The sequence below is a fragment of the Hesperophylax consimilis genome, chromosome 4 (genome assembly GCF_061612785.1).
Source record: "Hesperophylax consimilis isolate HC1 chromosome 4, BYU_Hcon_1.0, whole genome shotgun sequence".
NCBI lineage: Eukaryota > Metazoa > Arthropoda > Insecta > Trichoptera > Limnephilidae > Hesperophylax > Hesperophylax consimilis.
In genome coordinates, this window is record NC_142839.1 from 20,810,065 (window position 1) to 20,834,927 (window position 24,863).

Consider the following 24,863-nt stretch of genomic DNA (forward strand, 5'->3'; position numbering starts at 1 on the left):
GTCGGATAAATAAAATTTAAAAATGCACAAATGTTCAATTATGTTGTAGTTTATATTTAAAAATGGTTTATTGATTAAATTTTCTCTTCATAGTTTGTTTTTTACAGTCAGGATAAATCTTCCGGTGTTCCTAAACGCATCGTAACAAAAATTATTTTTGTTCCTCTTTGACCGTGAGATTAGGCAATGAAAATCTTGCATTAACTTAACTATTAAATATACCAATCATCCCAAACTACAAAAATTACAATACAAATTATCAGATTAATAAAAATAGTGGAATTGTAGTATACGCTAAAGAAAAATTTACTGATATCAATATTACCGAAATACACATATGCAAAGCAAACTGTTTGTCATTAAATTTTGTTTTAAATAATATGCCATTCAATATAATCGCAATATATCTAACACACAGTTCTGATGTACCTTTATTTATAGAAGAATTAAAAAAAATACTATGTAACAAAAACCATCTAAATTGTATCGTAATAGGTGATTTAAATATTAATATTGGTCCTAATAACCACTGTAAAAATAAATTAGATTATATAAATGCTATGAATGAAATGAACTTTATATCATGTGTTAATAATTTTACAAGAGAATTTGCAAACCAATCGCCATCATGCCTGGACCACATATGGAGCAATATTAAACACACAGAAAAAATTAAATCTATTATATGGAAAAATGATATAACAGATCACCATACAAATATTTTTATTTATGATTTCAATAAAAACTTAGGATTAAATGACTCTAGAAAAAATATTAACATAATTTCCAAATTGAACAATGTAAAATTAAACAATAAATTAAGTAACGAATCTTGGTCCTCAATACTAAATTGCCAAAACCCAGACATGTGCGCAAACTTCTTTGAAGAAACTTTAAATGCTCATATCGCAGACTGTACAACCTTTATAAATAATCAACCAAGTTCTAAATTAAGGCAAATCAAACCATGGATTACGCAAGGATTACTCATATCTATCCGGAAAAAAGAAAAACTTTTCATAGACACAAAAAAAAACCCTACCAATAGCCAAGTAAAAAACGAATACAAAATATTCCGGAACAAACTCATTAAAATTATCAAAGACACAAAAGAAAAATATTACAGGGAGAAAATAATCCTCACAAAAGAAAACCCTAAAAAAACATGGAACACTATAAATGAAATAATGAATAAAAATAATAAAAATAAGTCTACAATAAATGTCATAAACAATAATGGAACTAAAATAAATGCTATCCGTGAACCAAAAATGTGCGCAAATATTTTCAACAAATTTTTCGCTACCGTCGGTCAAAAACTTGCATATAAAATTGACCAAAATTATCAACCTGATGACATACATGAAGATAAAATAACAAATAGCAATCTTTTAATTTTTAAACCGACTTCAGAAAAAAGTTTACAATCACTTAAAAATGGTAGTGCGCCAGGATACGACGGTATAACTACAGAAATCTTGAAAAAATACTGCAATTTTCTAACCAAACCGATTACGCATATAATTAATATAAGTAATAAATACGGAATATTCCCGTCTAACTACAAAAAAGCCATTATAATCCCAGTATATAAATCCGGAGATCCAAAAGAAGTAAACAATTACCGCCCAATATCCTTATTATCCAACATTGCAAAAATACACGAAAAAGTAATAAAAAACAAATTACTGATTATACAGATAACCAAAAAAGTATTAACCCTAGTCAATACGGTTTTAGAGATAAACTTAGCACACAAGACGCAATTGCAGAATTAACTAAGCTTATCTACAAAACATTAGATAGAGGCAAAAAATGCTTAAGTATATTCATTGACCTCAGTAAAGCTTTTGATAGTGTCTCACATTCAAAATTAATTAATAAAGTAAATAATATAGGAATTACTGGCAAAGCTAAAACATGGTTAAAAAGTTATCTCTATCAAAGAACTCAACAGGTTAAAGTAAACAACGAATTAAGTGAAAAGGAAAATATAGATTTTGGAATTCCACAAGGAACTGTTTTGGGACCTTTACTTTTTATATTATATGTTAATGAACTTTTTCAACTCCCAATCATTGGAAACATCATATCTTACGCAGATGATACAGTTATAACTATTGAAGGAAATTCATGGAATGAGGTCGTAGTATCAGCTAATAATGCAATAAATATCGTTAAACTATGGTTTGACGAAAATTTATTGACACTGAATGTCGAAAAAACCCATTTTATACCTTATAGCCTAACAGGGAATAACTCAAATGTAAATCTAAACATAAAAATTCACGAAAGAAATTGCCTCCTTAAATTCGCACCCTGTAATTCAAACTGTATAAACATTAGTAGTAAAAAAGAAATAAAATATCTTGGAATAATTATTGATAATAACATTAAATGGAAAAGTCAAATAAATTCCACAGTAGACAGAATGAGAAAACTAATCTATATATTTTTTAGACTAAGAAATATTGTATCATTAAAAATACTAAAAGATATTTATTATGCATTGGCGCACTCTGTCCTACAATATGGAATCGTGGCTTGGGGGGGTGCATATAAATCATCCCTACTCCCACTGGAAACTATTCAAAAAATACTAATAAAAATCATCTTAAAAAAGCCATATTACCACCCAACTATAAATGTTTTTCAAGATTTACCGGTTCCCCCACTTACAAAAATTTATGACAAAATTGCACTTCTACAAATACATAAAGATTTCTTTAGTAAAAAAAATTTACCACAATTGAATATTAGCAAAAGAATAATATCTGTTGGAGGACTAACCGTGCCACTAGCACGAACCACAACAGCACAACATCACTATATATTCAAGGGTGTAAAATTATTTAATAAATTACCCCTTGATATACGATCGGAAGAAAACTACGAAAAATATAAAAAAAAAATTAAATTAAAATACTCTTGTACCACCTCATAACTTTACTTATTGTTTAGAAATATGTTTTTGCCTTTTAAATTCTTTGAATCATTTATTAACTAACCTATATTTTTATTACTTTTATTGTTATTTTTGTGTTATTTTTTGTTTTATTACTAATATTTTTTGTTTAATTTAAACAAATGTAAAAATATTTTTGTTGTCCTCTCCTAAACACAAGCAGCTGCTTTATTAGGAGAGTGATTGATATATTGGTGTTTATATTGTTAAAAAAATTGTAACCTTGTTTATATGTTTCAATAAATAAAAATAAAAAAAATAAAAAAAGTTCTTTCAGCTGTATCATTCACTACCCTCAGCGGCGACACCTTCTTTCTGACTACTTGATACGAAGCATTATTTTACCACATCGTAGGGAGTTCGTTAAGAAAACTGGCATCTGTGTTCAGACAATCAAACAAATACTTGCTCTTAACTGAAATGAAGTCGTAAATATTTTTCTCTGAAAAAAAAGTCACTAAATTATGATATGAACAAAAACCTCAATACAAAACATAATTTAAAATACTTAATAAACTTACCATACAATTTACCATCAAGATCTTCCTTCGATGGGATGTAACGTTTGTCATGTTTGATAAATTTTTTTTTGATATTTCGAGCATTTTTATTTTAGTTGTTTGATCCACAGTGTCGTCAAATAGCGATAAAATAGATCCTTCATCGGTCAAATACCATAACTGCTTACTGAACAGAAATACAGCTGCCATTGAGATGTTTTCATCATTTTTTTCTTAAGCCTTCATCGATTTCAAAAAGCACAAGTCCTGGTAAGGTGCTTTAACTGCTATAACACATTGTAACCATGGCTTGACATAGGATGTTACTATGAACAGGCAAACGTCTAAAAGTGCCGCCATATCCTTACCGGTAATTTTAAATTGCGCACAAATTAATGATATTTTCAAGGAATAAAGCGCCTTTTCCATCCATCGAGCACCTGGAGGCCGAATCTTAAATTTTCTCGCTGTATCTCCTCCTAAAACTATCACACAGAGCTCTAAAAACTCTCAACAGTCATCTAAAAGTATTTTTGTTGTCAGTGCAGTACGGTAAAAGTCAAACAAATCATTGATTTCGGAAGCGGTTAGGTGCAATGTGAGATTTTCTCTGTAGCACTGAATTTTATCGGGATCAACATTTTTACAGTTATCTCGAAACTTTTTGAAGAGTGGTATGTCAGGGCTTGTAGTCACTTGACTGATTTTTACTTCAAACACAGCTTAAAACAACCAACTATGGCTATATTTGGTATATTTTGACAGTTAAATTCACTTTCCGGATATTGTAGAACAAAACTTCAAGAACTTGTCCATTAGATGGCAGTTTAGAACCCGATACTTGGTGTTTTACGACTCCTATTAAAAATATACTCTTTTTAGAAGTGCGTAAATCTAACAACATCTTGCCTGAACGAGTGATTTTCGTTTATTAACAAAATAGCAAGTTACTACAAGATCATCAACACGTTTGCTCGCTGGCGTCTTAATGTACAAGTACTGACATCTTTCGATGCAAGTCGGCACGGGTTGCAGTTGTTCAAAGTAAACGAAATTTTTTTTATAAGTGTTTTGTCATTATTAAAACAAAATTAGAGGGTATGCGTTCAAAAATAATAACTTTAATTTTTTTGGGACACCCTAGTATACATACGTAAATAATTTTTGTGTTGTATGGTACGCACATAATGTGCAGTAGAATTTAGTAAATAATAAACTTGTAATGTAATATAATAACGAATTATAAACCATGAATGGTATAATTCTGAGCTACCTCTAAATGCGACTGTTTTTAGTAATGGCACCCAATTAAGGAAAGTTATGAAGCGATGGAAATCGGGCAGAGAAAGGGAGATGTATAAGAAGATTGAGTTAGTAGGTACCTGCCTATTCAATTTCAGCTACTGAACATAGCTTCATCCAATTAGGATATGTTTTTGAATAGTAGTCTTCTCATCAGGGCAATTTTGAGATTATTTTTCTCACGGTTGCAAAAAATGTTTTTATTTATTCCCTTTCAGGCGAAGCTTAGTGCTAAATCACTATTTTGATTAATTTTTATAACAAATTGGTAAACCTAATGAATACCAAAAAATGTGCTGTAGATAAATTGAAGATTTTCCTATTTGAGTAGAATACAAATAAAAAATAAATTACTCAATAAAAAATATAAATGTAAACTAATAATAAAAAAATAAAAAATTCAATTGAAATTGATGAACGCGTAAAGGAAACAACTTTTAAAAATACAGTATTATAGCTGATTATTTTTGAAACTTTCACTTAATTAACTTTTTTGCTTTCTTATAAAATTATTTACAAAATAAATAAAAACCAGTTTTGTGCTTGAAATCGAACGTTTCTAGACTCCGTTTGTCAAGCGATTTTAATGCCTATCACCTACAATATAAGGTATACCAAGAATATACACATTTTTGGCATGTAGCTTCCTCTTCAAACCGAAATTAAAACTTGCAATTGTAAAACATTTTTAATACTTGGTAACAATCGGTAGAGTTGTTTCAATTTTTGGGTCATTTTTCAGTACTTTAGACCAGTGCTCCGCAACCTTTTCTCACCTACGACACACCAAATTTCTTCCTAGAATTCCGCGGCACACCAAAAGCTAAATATTTATAGATATTAAATTGATACACAAATTTTACAAAAAAATCTTGTTTTACTATTTGAAAAGTATACATACATACATATAAATATAACATATTTATTTTTACGCAATCTTAACAATTATTATAAAATAATAATAAATTAATGAGCGAATAATTGTTAAATTAACCTGCGCTTGTTTCAATGAACACAAAAGTTTTATATTCGGCTTGATTTTCGACAGCGCAACCCGAAGTTCTTGGTCAAGACCTTTTAAGCATGACCGCTTATCATTTTTAATTAATACAAGCGTTAAAAAACTTTGCTCACATAAATATGTCGTTGAAAATGGAAGTAGTGTTAAGAATGCTTTGGCGAAAATGTGAGGATATTCTTTTTTAACGTAAATCCAGAAAACATCTAATTGATCTTCGGAGAAGTGAAGTTTTAATGTCATGTCATTATTTAAATCTGTAAATTCCACTCAAATTTGCAGAGGCAGTGCTTCCGTAGAATTTATTGCATTGGTTGCAAAAGGATTTCGAATCCAATCGTATTATTCCGTATTAATGGAATGAAAATATTGACCAAATTTCTGCTGAAGCATACTTAAATGTTGTTGGGCCAGATCCACAGTTTTCCATTGTACTAACCTTGATCCTTGGGCTAACTTTGGTACTAACTCTTTCTGCCGAAGTTCGTTATTAAGTTCATTCAAATGCTCGAATATATCAGCCATGTATGTATGCAAGTTTGGCTATCCAGTAATTATCATCGAGGTGCTGATATACAGTTTGGGCATATTTTGATTTAAAAGAAACTCACACACCTCGTGACGAAGCTCAAACAATCTAGCCAAAACTTTGCCTCGGGATAGCCAACGAATTTCAGTATAAAACAATAAGGATTCATATTCGGCTCCCATTTCTGCACAGAGTATTCCAAAGATTCGCGAGTTTAGGGCTCTTGATTTAATTGTGTTTACGATTTTAATGCATTCATTCATCGTGTTCAAAAGTTCCTCCTGTAAATTTTTGACCATCAATGCTTCTCGATGTATGCAGCAGTGTGTAAATTGTAACGTTGGATTTTTTTGTTTTACACAAGAGACAAAACCCTTTTTATTACCCGTCATTGCCGCAGCGCCATCCGTGCAAACAGCAATGCAATTGCTCAAATCATCGGTTACTTGAAATCATCGGTTACTTGAAAAAATTCTTCACCGGTAGTTCACTCTGGAACCTCCTTACAAAATAAATAATGTTCCTTAATAAAGTCCTCGTCAACGAAAAGTACAATAGCTATCAACTGTGCTTTATTTTTAATATCGGTTGTTTCGTTGATCTGAAGTGCAAATTTTTCAGCCAATAACAGTTTTCTAATCAGTGTTTCTAATATATTGTGAATACGTCTTTTAACAGTATCTGCAGACAATGAAAAATAGACAATATTATGAAAAACATTTTGTCATTGTGTATTAAATACATAATGAAATATTGTAAAATGTCAAATACATTGAATTTGACCGCGGCACACCTGTGTCCGGCTCACGGCACACCAGTGTGCCACGGCACACCGGTTGCGGAGCACTGCTTTAGACGATATTAACACGTAAGGTCTCAGAGGGTGTAAAATGACAAATGACATATTGTATTAATGACTATAAACTAAACAATTAAAACTTACCTTCGAGACTCAAAATTTAAAAATCGATGATGGACACTGCAACGCTGTCCGAAACTTCGGCTAAAGAAGGAGTTAGCGCAACACGGCATAACACCCCAAAAACAAACAACAAAAATGCTTTTGGCCGTGAAAATCTAAAAATCTTACATGTTAAAATTTGATCGGGTTTTGAACCCGTGACTTTGGGCCTAGAACTTTAGCTAAAATATGAGAAAGGGATGGAACGATAATGTTTTGGAAGTACCGAGATCTTCAGATCAAGTTACGTCTTTTTCTTTCGTTTGGTGAGGTGGTCAGAGGAGTATCTAGGTCTGCGAGCCAGTCTAGGGGCCCTGTGGACTCAAGTTACTATACATGGCGTAAACCATTTTCATTAACCTCTTCGTAACTTTCATTAACTTCGCTAACTACGCTCGGGGTTAATTAACTATTTTTACTTTAGACATGAAGACGAGGCGTACAGTAAGTAATTGGGTTTACACTATTTTAGGCCGTCGTCCCACGGGTCAGTGAAAATGGACATAAACAGAGTGCTGTAAAGGTGTAGGAAATGTTGCGTGATGAATGCCGCATGTTATCTGTACAAGGCAGATATCAAGTAATAATTGTGTAGCTTTGTAGCCTATAAGTTGAATGTCATTGTTCTGTCATCGTCATATTGTCTCACGGGTACCATTATAACAGGGAATTTAATATGTAAATATGAATCGTTATTTGAAAATATACTGATATGACGGCTGAATGGCCCGTAAACAATAACAAACAACTGTGAATCAAGTCAGTCACCAAGTGACGATGAGGTTGTGGATTTTTTGTGAAATTATTGATGTGCCTAAATAATGAATTCTTAGTAACATTTTTTAATTATTTTAGCTAAAATGAACGTTATTTGTAAAAATCAGAAATTTGTTATAAGATATTGGCGGTGACGCGATAAATATCGAGCACCCATTGAAACCTGGTACCGCTAACTGGGTACGGGAAGTATATCGCGTCGTCCCCACTCGTCCCCGACCGTTGGCACTGCAGCCATTGCAGGCCCCAACACAAATATATGGATCGGTAGGTTCTCGGTATACCGGATTCGGTTTTTGCTGATTCTTTACCGACCCTTATTCAGTAATGAATTCGTGACCTCTACGGAAAGAACGAGCTTTGCTAAGCAGGTCGTCGTTTGCTTCGTGAAACTGGATATAAAAATAAACTTTAGTTATTACGATAACGACTTTCTTTCATAGAAAATAATCATTTTATTGAATAAGAACTTTTTTTGAATTGAGATTTTCACGGCCCAAAGTATTATAGTGATTTATGATTTATTTTTGGGGTATTATGCCGTGTTGCGCTTCTTTCCTCCACCCCATCTTTCTTTATTTTATTACAGTGTCCGTCATCAGCTCACATCTGCCCTGATGACGGACACTGTAGTGTTGTCCTAAACGTTGGCTAAAGAAATCACTTTAAAATTGTTTTTTTGTTAGAACTCCACTTTATAGAATATGTAAAAAAAACGATTTCCGTTCAGCCTGAACTTCATCGAGTTGTAATTGTATTCATGTATGTATTTGTTTCACTTATAAGTATGAATTTATTCAATCGAATGAAGGTTTAGGATGAGCCAGAACCGATTTTTTTATATTTTCAATATAATGGTGTTCAAACCAACAAAAACATTATTTATTCAAATCATACCAATATTAGTTTAAGCTCACTGATCATAAACCGAGCTCGCTATAGTAAAGATCTGCAGTTCAGTGTGGAACTTTTCTGCGTAGGGTCTTACAGTTTTTGATTTTTGTCGATTGTCTACCGACCCGTGGGACGACGGTCTTACTTAAACCGACGGAATTTTGGTACTTATGAAAAAAGCTCCTTAAGTAGGTTTAAACGAACAAACTCGAACCTAAAACATGACAACTAACTAAGATACATACAAAACCAAGGATGTCCCAAACATTTCATTTACTTTGGCAACGCTTCCAAATATTATTTGTGTCCTTTCAATGCTCGAAAGGCCTCATTGAAATAAATTTCGCCAATGAATTTTCGGCAGCCTTACATTGAATTGTTGTGTTCGGAATACAAATTCTGGAAGGGGAGGCGTATAAAGAGATCCGGTTATCTAGCATTCCCAGGATAAGAGCGGGAACGACACGTAAGAGTATCACGTGAACGGGATATCCTGTTCCCAAAATGGCCACGTTACGAGAATTGCCCACACCTCGATCTCTTTGGCGTCCATTTCACACAACACCGCAAATATGGCCTATAAGTGCGTTGTCGCTTTTTCTTCAATGTTTAAACTAACTATCCCCTACAAGGATGGGTTTTGAGTGGGTCCTCTAAATATCGTATAGAAATACCACAAAAATATTTCAGAAAATATAAATTCCTATGATAACTTTTTCATGAAGAAATTCGTTTTTGTGATGTCATCGAAAAATTACTTAATTTGTATTAAGGATACATATTTTTTTTTAATTTTCACACCACATCAACTTGATTTTCAATATTTTCAACCAGAGAAAATGTATACCTCTCTGTTTTAGAGTCCTTTTGGTTAACTTTTAACTACCGGTTAAGATACTAAAATCTAACACATATATAATTTATTATTTAGATGCTTTTATCTAGAAATAACAAACAAAAAACCTACACATCTGCCCTGATGATGGACACTGTTACGCTGTCCGAAAAGTTGGCTAAAGAAAGAGTTAGCGCAACTCGACATAAAACCCCAAAAACAAATAACAAAAAAACCAAAAACCTGTATACATATACACATATTTTTAGAAATGAGATTAATTTAGTATGTATAAATAATGTATTGGTAATTTTTATATAAATGTATAAATACACTAATTTAATCTCTATATATATTATGAGAATTGAACTGTATCCTCCCCTCGGCGGGGTATCCACTCTCTCAGTTGCCAATTTAATTCATGTGGTAACAATTAGAAAAAAAAGTAATTAAATTGACAGCTTAGTCCTAGAGTGCTAATCATATTTTAAAAATTTCAGCGTAATGTGAATCTTATTTTTTTTTTAAATAAATTAACATTTAATTTCGTCATTCCATTTTGTGGTTGCTAAACTCAAAACATGAAAACTTTCGTAGCGTAGACCACTACCCATTTTAATTTGAGTCGGGTCTGGGTCTTGGGACGTTGATGGTTGAGATTGATGGACCTTACAAGAATGGTTGTTCTACTGTGTTGATAAATAAATACACATGGTCGAGTGGTTAAGACGCTTCCCGGTAAGACAAGAGATCCTGGTTCCGATTCCTAGTTGTGACCGTTATCTTATTTTTATTTTCTGTATCTTGTTCTGCTTCATGTTTCGTTTCGATTTTATTTTAAGTACTATCTTCTTCTTCAAAGGATAATTATGTCGACCAATTCCCATTGATATTCAATCGAGCTCACAAAACAATATATATTTCAAACAAATGCTTATGAGTATATTGCTCCTACATTATTTATTTTCTATATGAATTTTCCAGTCAAAAGTATTAAAATATTATGAGTGTTAATTAAAATTAAAATAGTCACGGATTAGACGCGAACGGTTTTTTACGCGGCTGTTAAACGTGTTAAGTGTGAAGTGTAATTTAGTTCAAGTGTTTTCAAAAATTACGCCAGTGCGGAGCGCTTTTTAAAAGTGCGGGCAATTAAATAAATTAAAAACAGCTCATTTCATTAATCATTTCCTTTTCAGCCTCCAAAGGGGGGGGGGGGAAATCACTTGATTTTACATCGTTTTTATTAACTCCGCACTAAAACACACATTGCTCTCGCGCGCGTTAGCCTGATGGACAGCTGGGGGGTCTCTTAGCCAGTCAGCACAGTGGACCGTTTCACTAGCTTTTACGTCGTTTCCTTTTTTGATTCGTTTATTTAAATGTGGGTTTTATATATTTCGCTCTCTGAAAATGGACATTTATCTCAAAAGCGGAGTTTAGAAATGTATTTTAAAATCTTTACTTTTCTAAGAAACTAGCTTACCATACACTCTATCTTTGCTCACACTCCTTGGGTCAATCACATTATGTGTCATGGACATGGTACGACTTTCTCTCTGCACAACCATTCAATTGATTATGCCATGTCTTCTTGGGACGACCCTAATTTATTCTTCTATTCAGTCGCGCAGTGTGTGTAATGTCCATGTACTTTTTGTATTCATTAAATGACAGGATCTAAACTAATAAAGATTACAAAAGCTTTTCTTCTTTCAAAATGTTTATTTTAGATCTCAAATATTTTACTCTGCTCCGAGTTTCTTTTTAGTGTCACCTTTATTTTAAAGTTTTGCCGTATCGAATACTCATAACGTCTAGGTCACAGTTAAATATCATTGGGTAGGTATACTACCTACATATCGGTGTGGTTTTTTACAATAACTCCACGAGGAGGCCCTGAGTAAAATAATTTACTTCAGGGCATATTTAAGGATGCTGTGTGGAGGGACATTTATAAGAAATGTAAGAAGAGGAAGTTCATGGAAGGTAAAAGATGTAAGGGCTGGAGAAGCAGTCGATTTAAAATTTAAAATTTAATTTAAATTAGTGTGAATTAATTTTTAAAATATAAACATATATGAATTAATTATTTTTTTAATATATATAATGGACAAAAGAGACATCTCTGGTCAGTTTGGATAGATTTTGCTCTGCAGGTAAGTGATGACGGATTTCAGTCACCTTTTGCATTGATCAGTTGGATTCATCCGGATTGTATCATTTGTCAAAAGAGGTCTATTTAAGACAAAAAAAATGATTGAAATATTTTTTTATCACAATAATGTGCAGTGCTTATTATTACAATGTGCTGATTCATCTTCATTAATAATTCTACTCTCTTGAGAGCTGGTGACATATTATAATCTCATAGTGCGAACTCAAATATATTATTGTGCTGATTGAAGATCAAGGAGCAAAACTCATTGCAAGTGGGATTCTCTGGTGAGTCTTTCTGTTTATATGTATTTGGTGGCTGGTTTATAAGTTGTCTTCTCCTGTAGAGTGAATTCATTGATCAATTCATTTTTTTTTCATAGGGAATTAAAATATTCCCTGATGGTCTGTGCTATTTACAAGCCAGATTATCACCAAGGGCTGTGTAGAAATCTAGGGATCAGTGTGTCGAAGAGTGACGGACATATGAACATATTCCTTCCACTGCGGCGCAATACGATGAGTCGAGAGACCAGTTGAAGGGGTCAAAAGGATCTGGCACCGTGGGCAGGCGGATCCTGAACGCACCTCACTCGAAATATATTTATATATTGATGGGATCAATATTTGAATTTGAAATCTAGTTTACTACTACTACTTTAAAAAACCGTTCTTGATAGTGTTATCCAAAAACCTACACTAATGACACATCACCCTCTTATTACTTGCCAGAATATAATTATGTTACAACAAAAATAGAAATCAATAAAAATAGTGAACTCGTGAAATTCGTACTAACTGGACATTCAATAGATTTAATAAACTGTATACGAAATACAATTCAAACATAACAGAAAACTACAAGCCAAAAATTTGTATATTCTTGGTATACCTTATATTGTAGGTAATAGGCATTAAAATCGCTTGACAAACGGAGTCTAGAAACGTTAGATTTCAAGCACAAAACTGGTTTTTATTTATTCTGTAAATAATTTTACAAGAAAGCAAAAAAGTTAATCAAGTGAAACTGTCACAGATAATCTTAGCTATAATACTGTTTTTTTTTAAGTTGTTTCCTTCATGCGTTCATAAATTTCTATTGAAAAAATATTTATTTAGTAGTTTAATTTTTTATTGAGTTATTTATTTTTTTATTTTAGTTTACTCAAGCGAAACGATAGGAAAACCTTCAATTTATCTAAAGCATATTTTTGGTGTTCATAATGTACAACAATTCGTTATAAATATTAATCAAAATAGTGATTTGGCATTAAGCTTCTCCTTAACAAATCGACATACCATATAATAGCTATGTATAGAACACACGGTTCATACTTCATTTATCAATGATTTCAAATATATGTTATCGAAATATAAAAATAAGCTAAGCTTTATTGCAAGAGTCTTTAACTAAAACTAATTTAGAAATAAACTTCCCTCAGCTCTTGCTAATCTCCATAATTTGACTGAATTTAAACTGGCTTCAAAAACAATATTATTTTAAAAAAATCCTACCATTCATAAATTTCTTAAACTTCTTTTCAATGTTTTATAATAAGCCATATTCTCAAACTCCCGTTAATTGTTTGGTTTCGGTTGCCTCATTATTGTACCTTTTTTTTAAATGTCTGCTCAGAATATTCTCATTTCTGAGCACAAACTGCCTCCTGGTTTATATTATGTTTTAGTTTTAATGTTCTTGTTTTGTCCTGTGCTATATAGCACAGTTATTTTTATTCTTTGTTTTGTCATCGTTTTGTATAAACTGTACATTTAGTGTTATATTATTAGATCTGTAGGAATGATTTTATGGACATGACCACTAATACTAAATTAATATTTAAAGTTTCTTATAGTAAAGCGCACTTGAAGTGAAATGACACTAAACTGCGCTATTTGAATGCTACTCTTATTAGTATTATTATTAAACACTAATAATATCAAAAAATGATATTATTTTAGCGTAGAAAATAATATAAAATGAATATATTTATTTATTGAGTGAACTTAACTATATATCGTGTATAAATAAAAATACAAGAGAAATAAAAAATCACACTGTAAAAAAAAAATTTAAAAAAAACTACATATAATGTACTACGCCTTAGTCCAATATACTTTACAATACCCCCAACTCCTTTTAACTGAAAACTGAAGTCTATCTATATACTAATGCCTATCAAACTATTAATTACTTATAAATAACTACAATAATGTACTGTGCACTCCTCCTACAAACACGCTACTAATGCTTCTATAGAAGAGTAGTATTCAAATCTCTTAATATGTAAAACCCCAATGTAATTAATATGTTATAAAATTTTTTATCTCTTAAAATTAACTTAAAAGCATTGTCATATTATAGCTAAATTTTTCGGAATGTCCCAATATGCGGCTTGTGAAAGTTGAATTCAGGAATTTCCCTGCATAATGGTGCAGTGAGGTTACCTGAATTCTTATAATTTAAAAAAAAAATCAAATGAAACAGTTTCCGCATATTTAGTGTTGGTTCGTATTGTATGTCAATCTGCCAACATATTAAAAAATAATATAATAATAATGCCGGAAATTTTATTTTATTTCCGACTAACTGTACCCCGCCACGCGTTGCTGTGGTTCAGTCTATCTGTGCAGATATAGAAACAATAGCGCGTGTTTCTTTTACGTCCAACAGATTGCGCTGTTTTTCAAAAAAACATCTTTGTTCAACAGATGGCGCTGTTTAAAAAAAACATGTTTTTACCTGCCACAGGTGACATCTATATAATATAGATATATAAAAGTACACGCGTATTTGAATGCAAAGTTGTATCCAAATTTGAAAGCAATTGGTGAATAACTTTGGGAGATTTTAGATTTTGAACAACAAACATTTAAATTTTTATTTATGTAGATAGATAAGCTTGCAAAATGCGCTACTTTCGTTATTGTGCAATTTATTCGTTTATTTTGAAAATTATTTTTCTAAGCAACTCTTCACCAGTAATAAATGTATTTCATCAATCTAATTTTAATGGTTTATCTGGTTGTAAGTTTTGACGTTCCATATACAAAACAAATAAAAGCAAAATTATACTATTAAAACTATTAATAAATACGGAACTCTCTATTATATTGCGTATCCATCACACTAGATCAAAACATTCAAGTAACAAAACCACATGCGACCAAAAAAAATACAGTGTGTGGCAAGCCTACGCACGACGGAAGTGAAACTTTTAGTATTCTTCTCTCTCTCTCTCTTTTCATTTAATTCTCTCTTTTTTTCTGTCTATTGACATATTTATAAGTTGCATGTGATAAAAAAAATTAAAAGTTATAAAAATATGGGATTCGAACCCGGGTCCTGGATAACGAGTGTCGAACGCTCTGCCTCTAGACCGCGAGGAGAGGTATCTCGCGCGACGAGAACCGCGTATACAACGTGTACTCCTCAATTGACTTGTCCCGCGCAATCGCGTTATCGGCCTTGATAAGTAATTTTAATGATTCAAAATAAAAATAATTAATCAAAATACCGAGCGACTCTACCGGCTCGATTTGTAAGCTATATTTCTACCAAAATATCATATAGTCAAAATATCTAAAAGTCGCAGCACGAGAGCATTTTATCACTTTTCCTCGTATTAAAAAAATCACAAAAAGAAAAAAAATAATAATTAGTTAAAGCGGGGATCGAACCTCGGTTCTTCACGACGACAGTCGGGCGCTCTGCCCCTAGACCGCGAAGCTGAGTTTGGAGAGTGGCCTAAACTAGGTTTATAATATTAGCTAGGCTCCTATAGCGAAATGATCACGGTTTTTCGTGACGGTCATGAGTCGGTTTTACTCCGGTCCTCGAAATTGCATGACGCGCGTAAAGAAGTTTCACTTCAAAAACTTGTTATATTTTGAAACAAATTCCTCAGCGTCCTTCCCCCAGATATAAAACGAAAAAAGTGTAATGAGTACAAGTAAATAATTAAAGTCTGGCTTAAAGAGGTCAAATAAATAATCTTAAAAACAACACTTAAAGCGACTTGGAAGAAGCACTTAATGAAATCAAATTAAATCGTTTTAATCTGCCTCAGCCCTGAAACCCATAGTAAGGAGAACTAAAAAAAAACAAAATATAATACCTACAAAAGTAGAAAAGAATGTCATCTTATTGGGGTCCCGTTCTAAGGTCACATTTTACATGGTTCAGTGTATGAATTATAAATTAGGTGAAGTTTTTTGTAATTTTGTTCACTTTTTATGTAAGTTTTTGTAAGCATGTTAAAATATTATAAGATAAAGATTTACTATAAGAGAAAAATCAGTACCTATATGAAAAACATAATTTAAGCGTTAATATTTATTAGGTTACAACATTGTATCTATTTTCTTCCTTCAATATTAATACTTCTTTTTAAGTCGGCTATTTTTTAAATTATTCTTATTGCAAGAGGGAGATTTTATACAGATATATTGCATATTTCTTTGTCCAAATGTAGTTTTCGTTGTAGATGGTGGAATATGTGTTGAAACGATCCCGTGATTTGAAAATTAATCTGTCATTCTTCAAACATATTTTGTGGCTTCACGTGTTTCAAAAAAATAAATGAAAATCTATTATTAATTAGGCTTTTCTAGCTGTTTCAACGAACAAAAATTGCTAAATAAAATATAATGCTTAATAACGCTCAACTTTTTGTTCTTGCCGTTATTTTTCAAATACTATGTAAATGAGAACTTCTAACCTTTTCACAAAATATTTGTCAATTTCAGGTGATATTTTCTTCATTTTTTAATACAAATTACTAATTGTTACATGGCTTTCCCTGAATTTCGAGACTAAAGTGGAGTGGAACAAACAAATGACGTCGTGTCTTATTTTTCAAAATTACATAGAAATATCTAAGCTCCACCAAAGTCTCGAAGCGAGAAAAAAATTATTTCATTGACCCACAAATTCCAGGTTGAAAAAATGGCAAATTTCTTGTACAAATTAAAACTATTCAGGAACGGAGTGTCATTTATGCTATTTTAAAGAAAGTTTACACTATTATTATCTAAATATTTCTAAATTTAGCAAGGTGTTGAACCAAGGGGTAATTTGGCGTACTTAACTCCAAGGACTTATTCTTCAGTTCTGTTACTGTGCACACAGATTATTTCCAACACTTCACTCCGGTGAATTATTCCACTACGCTTAACATTATTTCCTCCTCCATCCTCTCTTTCACGCAATTTTAATTTCCATTAGTAAACGAGACCCCACCTCCGCCGCGAGCACCTCTGACGCGTATATATTTTTAAATATCAGCCTTAAATTTCGGAAGCGAAGCTTCGCGTAGGCAAACTTTCGTGTGATATGTTTTTTTATCAATATACGAAAATTTATGGTGGCCTTAACAAAAACAATCGTTTTTCAGTGTCGTGGAAGTTGTTACTTTTATTGTGTATTGTGTGAAGCCAACTTCACAGAACGCAAGATAAAAAAACGTTTTTGATTATTATTTTTCATAGTGATTCTAAAATATTTAATTTTCCCTGAAATCTGTCGAAATAAAAAGGTTTCAACAATTTACCCTGCTTTATATTTAGACGATTGATTCACTTTGAATAAAATAACCTTTGATTTTTCCAAACGTTTTTAATATTTCTTATATTCTTATTTAAAATTTAAAAAATATATATTTTAAATTCCTAGATAAAATACAAATTTATTTTTCTAGAATAAATTAAATAACAACACACCTTTTTTTATTATTTTAAAAATAATTAATTCCGTCAGCTTAAATACATGAATATTAATTTACAAAATTAAAAAATCCTTTTTATTTTACGAACCACTTTCGTTAAGATATATTTGAAGGAAATAAATAAATAAACTGGAAATGAGTTTCACTATCCCAGTTAACCACATAAAACAATTTTTTAATTGTAAAATTTATTGTGTTCGTACTTTACAGCAGCGGTTTTCAAGGTAGGGTTCGCGAGATAGATAAATTTACAAAAACATAATTTCAACTTTATTATATTAATCAATCTTTGGGCATAATATCACAGAAGAAGTAAGACACTAACAGCAAAAAAAAACAAATTAATGCGACGGGTGCGCTTGTTTTTCTATAATTTGACGGCCTCCGTGGTAGAGGTTATCGACTAGCAAGCTGGTGGTCGCAGGTTCAAATTCCGGCGTGTGCAAGTAAATTTTATATGACCGATTTGTGCTTTTTACAAATTACTCATTTAAAAAAATAGTATATTTGCGGCACGTTCCAGAGTGTGAGATACTCCCATTATCGCCCATGTGGAAGACCACCAATCAGAATTGAATCATTGCTTGAAATGGCTATGACCGTGTTTGGTGACCATCTCTTTCCCCTCCCCTCTACTTTCAAAAGCCTTACAAAATAATTGAATTGGCGATGCCATAGTCTCACTGGCTCCAGACGGTTGGGAACAGTTGGGACTCTTGTGCGGTTCCACATTTCTAAAAAATAATAATTAAAATAATTAATTGAACGTTGGCTCTGTTTTCGAGGCACAGAGTATGAGGTCATCTTCCAATTTTAGTTTATTTCGTTTTTCTCACACTCATGTAAGAAATATACGCTTGTGCAAAGTCTTTTATGAGAAGTGCACACCATTTAACACATAAAAAAACTGGGGGGTCGCGTGGAAATGATTTTTTTTTCTAAAAAGGGGTCTTTTAAAAGTTTGAAAACCGCTGCTTCGAACAGTAAGATTTTTTTATGTTATGAATATGTTGGTAACAAATAAATCTTTTGTTTAACATTCATGTTTTTGGTCAATATTAAGTTTACACTAATAGCAAAAATAAAATACATGCTAAAAATAATAATCATTCTTCCACAAAACTGGTATTTATAATATTTCAAAGAAATTCGAAAGTGGATGAAAAAACTAGTGGATAGAATTTTTGTGTACTGGTAATTACAGCTCAATACTCGTCTTTGTTTCAAAACATTTTATGTACTGAACTTTTGAAAATTTATACTCAAACGGTTTGCCGTTTTGTATTACTTCTTGTCTGTTAAATTTTCACAGCCCACGATGTAATTGATTCTGCAATCTGAAAATACTTATATTGAACTAAAAAAAAGTCTTACTCAAAACATTTAAACAGTTTAATCTAACTTTAGTGGAAAAGAGTTGAAATCAAATTTTATGATGAGAAAAAAAAACATATTTTTTTAATTGTGAATAAAGAGTTATCCTTTATTTAAATGGAACACAATTATTTATTTTGCTTACCATAATCTGAGTTCTCTATTTGAGGTGTTTTGAAATACATATTGAATATTATATTCTCCTAAGAACCATTCAGCCTGATTTATTCATCCACTCGTGCACGAAGTTGGATGCTTAAAATACCTGTTAACTAAAGCCTAAGGACGGGTTGTTTCGGAGAATCTGAACAATACATCAAATTTCAACGTTCATTTTCAAGTTCTGTGAAAGATTTTTTCAAGTTCTGTTTTTATTTCAGTTTTGTCAAGCAACTAGCCTACACTGATATAATAATAGAACTTGAATAGGACTTTCACAGAACCCGAAAATGAACGTTGAAATTTGATGAATTGTTCAGATTCTCCGAAACAACCCGTCCTTAGAATTACACACTTGAATATTCTTGGTGAATTTTCCAAAGTTTTGTGTGCATATATGCATGATACTTAATAACTATGCCAGGGTTTTCTCAAACTTTTAATAAATATTATGTTTACTATCAGTAGCAGGTTTGATGCAGACTATCGTGGTCCAACCAAGAAACATTAATATCGTGAATAATTTTGGAACTTCGTTCTTTTAATCAGATTCAACGCCTAGAGGGCACTGCATACATTATTATTATTATTATTATTATGTAATGAGCAGGCAGCATTCTGCTGATGCGCTCATATCTGATTTCACAACAAGTTTGACAGTAATAATTTTGACATATCACTCGTTCAAGAAGGTTGTAGAGAATGAGAACAAAATTACCAAACACGATATTATAATAAAACATGAGTTAGACCACTTGGATGAGTGACATCTCTTGACGTAAATTTAAAACTGTAATTAATTTATACACATCTCCCATCTGTTGACAAAAGTTCAAAGTATAGAATTTATCTATTATGTTTATTATCTGTAACAGGTTTGATGAAGACTTAAGAACAATCCCGCCCTGGTCCACCAGCCAATGGAGCCACACAGATCTTCCCAGACTTAAGCAGGGTAGAGTTTCAGCTCAGGTAAGTTTGGCTTATTTTATTATTTCTTCTCTAAACTTCTTCTCGAAACCTGTCATTCTAATTTACAACCCTCGTTACCCTGTCAATTTGCATAATTTCAATTCTTAATTGTGTATATGAGCCTTAATATTCCGAATGAAACTGACATAATTCGATTTCCTCTATTTTTAAAGATGTACTCTCTGCAGATGATATGTTTTCTTTACAAAATCAATGTCTTGCCATCCGGAGATAATGCGTTCATATCTGGCTGACAGTAATTGTCAAGCGTTCTCAAGACATTGTGACATTAATAATTAGTTATTAGTAATGAAAGTGACATTATATCAACGTTAAGGGCTTACATATTAATGTGGTATTTACGTGGTTTTCCCAAAATTAATTAAATGCATAAAAGACGATAAATAATACCAAATTATCGTTCTATTTTTCAATATGGCTTCTTAAATCCCACTTTTGAAAATTGATCCCTTTCAGCAAATTGTATTTTAATGCGATGCACTACGTCGTGTAATATTTTAAATTGAGCTTCTATCAATAACAACCCTTACGTAGATGGGGATAAGGTTTAAATTCCCGCTTAACGCCATCCTCCTGTTTTGATTTATGCAAGAAAAAAACATGACCAAAAAGTGCCTTTTATTTTATTTTGTGGATGTTCAGGAATAAATATTTTTTTGTCGATCATTTTATAAATAACTTAATTTGCCACATTATACAATAAAATCATAATCGAAAATGGGTTCGTAAGTAGGAGATTTCGAACTTTAAAGCAGTTTTCATAGGACTTATACATTATTTTTTTCTGGGCATATAAAAAGACTAATCTAAAAAATACTCGATTATTTCAAAGGTCAAGGCCATGTATTCTACTCGCAGTCTTTAATTAAAGCATCTGAAACATTTCTAGGCGAGCCAATTTTCAAACGGGACTGTAAGCAGCTTCCTGGTAAATTCATAAAAATATTGGAACATGTGTTCATCCACTTGCGTTGGTTTTAATAATATATCAGGACGAAATGCAAAAATGTGAGCACTTTTATGAATACGTGTTCGGACATCGTGAAAAAACATTTGTATTTTACTTATACTACCATATTACATACCAATTCATTCGTTAGTGGCCTACAATCCCGTTTTTAACAGGAATCCCAAGAATTTGTAGAGATTTTTAAGAAAAGTTTCTGATAAAAAAATTTGCAAATTTTTTTATCAGAAACTTTTCTTCGTGTACAGACATGTCTGTCGCGTCATATCAGGACTGGCGTGGCATTATTAAAAAAATTACTCCAAAATAATTTTTTTTTACGAAGCGGAATGCCAGAACTTTTTTTATCTATGGAATTCCTTGAAATATCTTTCGCTATAAGAGTGTTAACATAAAATATAATAATAATAGAATTTATTCCAGAATGTATGCAGGGGTAGTGCAATGCAATACATTCCATATTTGAAATAATATACATAATTAGCTTAAGAAAAAAAATAATACATGGGTGATTCTGATAGGCAGAAAAAAGCGGAATTTAAGAGAAAAAAGATAAAATATAAAAAAAAACGAATGTAAGCAGCCGTTTATGGAGGATATTTCGACATCTCCCGTGTGATGGACTCGCCCTGGGATAAATTTTTTTTATTGTTGATTTATTATGGTTAGAAAGAATTTTTCAGTTGATTTCACGAAGTAAGGGTTTACCAGATGTTGGCTTAAAGCTGTTTTAGAAACAAGTGTTTAGATTTATTAGGGTAGAGAAAAAAATGGGAACATGCACTGTATCGTCAGAGACCTCCGGGATGTGGTTTGAATTCTTAGATTTTATTCAGTGGAGAGCGAATTTGGGCTGGGAAACTGGACTGGGGGTAGTCAAGTTTCATCCTTTGAACAAAGAGTTAGACATTTTACTGGAGAAGTAACAATTTATTGGTTTTGAAACGATTTAAAATTAATGTGACAGGTTCTAGGGCCATAATTGATGTGTTCCTTTAGTGCATTTCTGTCTTTTGAAAACAAAAAGCATTCAGAATTCAAAAGAAGTAAATTAGAAATCGCATATGGCGATTTGGGGGGTTGGTTTGGGGAGGGAGTCTGGATTTGAAAGCGCGGGGAGACGGTCGAGACAGTCAGCGTTGAAGAACGGAAGAAGAAAGTCGATAGTCGAGGGTGAAAAAAAGCGGTTCAAGAGAGTCAGGTTTTGAAAACGTTGGGAGGCGGGAAATAGAGTCAAGGGGGTCAGAGTTTCAAGGTCTGGGAGACGGTCAGGAATAATCAGGATCGGTCAGCGTTTTAGGATAGTCGAGTCGGTACAAACTAGGGAGCGCGTCAACAAGAGTTAATCGTCGGGACGCGAACGCAGCTAAAGTCATTTAGTGTAGAAGGTGTGGTTTTCTAACAGCATGAGTATTTTACTGCATGTGACTGTGTTTGTTCATTATAATTATTTGGATTGTTGACACTAAGATGTATCGGTAAGTCTATTATAATCTAATTATTAACACTTATTTCCCTAATGTAAACCAAATAATTCAATTGTATTTTGAAGTAGGGGTATTTAACTTGAGCACTATAGGTACCCGTTAGAAAAGGAGGCCATAAATTACGAGACCTGGCCATTAAAAAAAGGACGAAGAACGGTTACCCTGAAACCGCTTTAGATCATTCGACAATAGACATTGTTTATGAGTTAGACAATTTTTTTTCTGCAATTTAAAATGATTTAAAAATTCTCCAGTAATAATATTTAACGATTAGGTTATACGGAATTTATAAAATATATTTAATTAAATATAATTTATTCAAACATCACTCTTTTAATTCATTTTTGAATCGGAATAACGCAGCGGATCGAGGCTAGCCGCCGAGAGAATGCATCTGTCTGGCATTCCTATTCTATCAAGTGAGACTTTCATTTTGCATAAGTTTGGCGGGGACGGAGTGTACGAATTTTCCGTAGGCTGTCCTATCTTACCAAAGCGACAAAAGCGAAGGGAACGAAATTTGTAATTGGCTTGCCTAATAGGGACTTTTGTGTTAGCAAAGTCGATAACCCTGGATACCGAGATAAAGTCTATTTTAGTATAGCAGCGCCGGCTTTTTCCCCTGCTATTGGTGTGGTTGAGTTATTCCCGTAAAAAGCACCGGTTTCTGTCGAAGGTGTTGGCGGACCAGCCTCAGATAGTCACCCTGAATGGACCCCTGTTTCGAGTATTTTCAGCTGGTGAGAGGACGCTTTCACGGAGTTCAAATCGAAGGGAACGAAAATTGCTAATGGGCTTTCCTACTTGAGTTAGCTGGTAGACGAAGGAACAAAGCGGATAAGGGCTATGCTATTCTTGTCTGGCGTATGGAGAGGATTTTCTCGCTGACAGAACGAAGGGATCGTGACGAATATGAAGTTGTTTCGGCGCTTTCTGACGTCCTTCCTGTCAAATTCAATAAGTACTTACCCCACTATAGGAGGAGAAGTCATCCAGAATTAGGTTGGAAATTGACTCCGACTGAAACCGTTTGAGCTGACGGAGATCGGATGATTTCAGATTCACGACCTGATGATTCCAGTATCCCTGATCCTTAGCGCCGGAAGTCGAGGATATCAATTTCTACCATTCTTTGATATTTGAAGCGAACGGAGGGTAACAAACGATAGAGCGAATGACCATGACTTTGAAGTGGGGTAAAATCTCCCGTCTAGGAAACATTCGTTATGTCGGATGGACGCCCTCATCCAAATTAAATATTGACATGACTATTTTGAGTGTGGACGAAAGACTTGAAGTATGTTCTGTATTGTACATATGATAAATATGTGTCATTACCTCTACTGGAACGAGAAGCTGTATAGACTGGAGCCAGGAGCTATTTGGAGTAGCGTGACTGCAGAGGCGAAGTCGAACAAACTGAAGCTGAATTCATCATTATCCTTACGAGCGTAAACCAGAGGGGTGTTCACGGGACTCCCGAACTCCTGACGTTGCTGACGCAAACCACTTCAGTATATGTTTATGTTTGAGGTTAGTAGAGTGGACTCCTAATTTTCGGCATGCTGGCGAAGCTTAACTCATCATCGATTTGGGGGAGGTTGACGCGACCTAGACCTCGCGCTACCCACGTGACCCAAATGGTTCCTGACACCAGGCTATCATGCCACCGGACCGGAGCAGCTCCTTGTACCTAACGGTATAAGATGAATCTTCATCATTCATCATCAACATCAACATCAACAGTTACCACCAAGGACCCACATTCCACCTTCATCACCCTCCGGCAGGAGGCAAAACATGTCATTATTTCATCTGTCGCTGAGCGATATTCAATTCATTTCTGGAGGTGTTGGGATTGGACCATCAACTTGGCTGCTCTCGAGCTGGTCACGTTGATGGATGGGATTTGGACGGAGACCAATCGAAAGCAACACATGTTTTGTCTCTAGCTATTCCCGAAAATACCTACTCATAGAAATAACTCACAAAACTAACAAACCATAGTCAAATCATTAACTTAGAATCTTGTGCATCTTGAATTGAATTGTGTATAGCGAATTTCATGTACTTTTAATTAATTGTCTCATTATATTAGCACTTTATCGACCGCAGCAACCGGAAACGTTTGGGCGAGCAAACAAGGTAGGAAAAGGTAGTTAAAATCAGGGTAGTCGGTCATTGTTTTATTTTCAAACCATACAGAATGTAACACGCCT

General features: G+C 33.0%; 1 protein-coding gene across 1 annotated transcript in view; it reads left to right on the forward strand.

The window, feature by feature from the left end:
• The window catches only part of LOC149424344 (uncharacterized), a 205,872-nt gene that overhangs the window by 89,504 nt on the left and 91,505 nt on the right, over nucleotides 1–24,863 (forward strand). Inside the window, exon 6 of the mRNA XM_089631060.1 lies at nucleotides 20,073–20,169. Within this exon, the coding sequence (XP_089487186.1) occupies nucleotides 20,073–20,169 (97 nt within the window). The remainder of the gene's footprint in view (nucleotides 1–20,072; nucleotides 20,170–24,863) is intronic.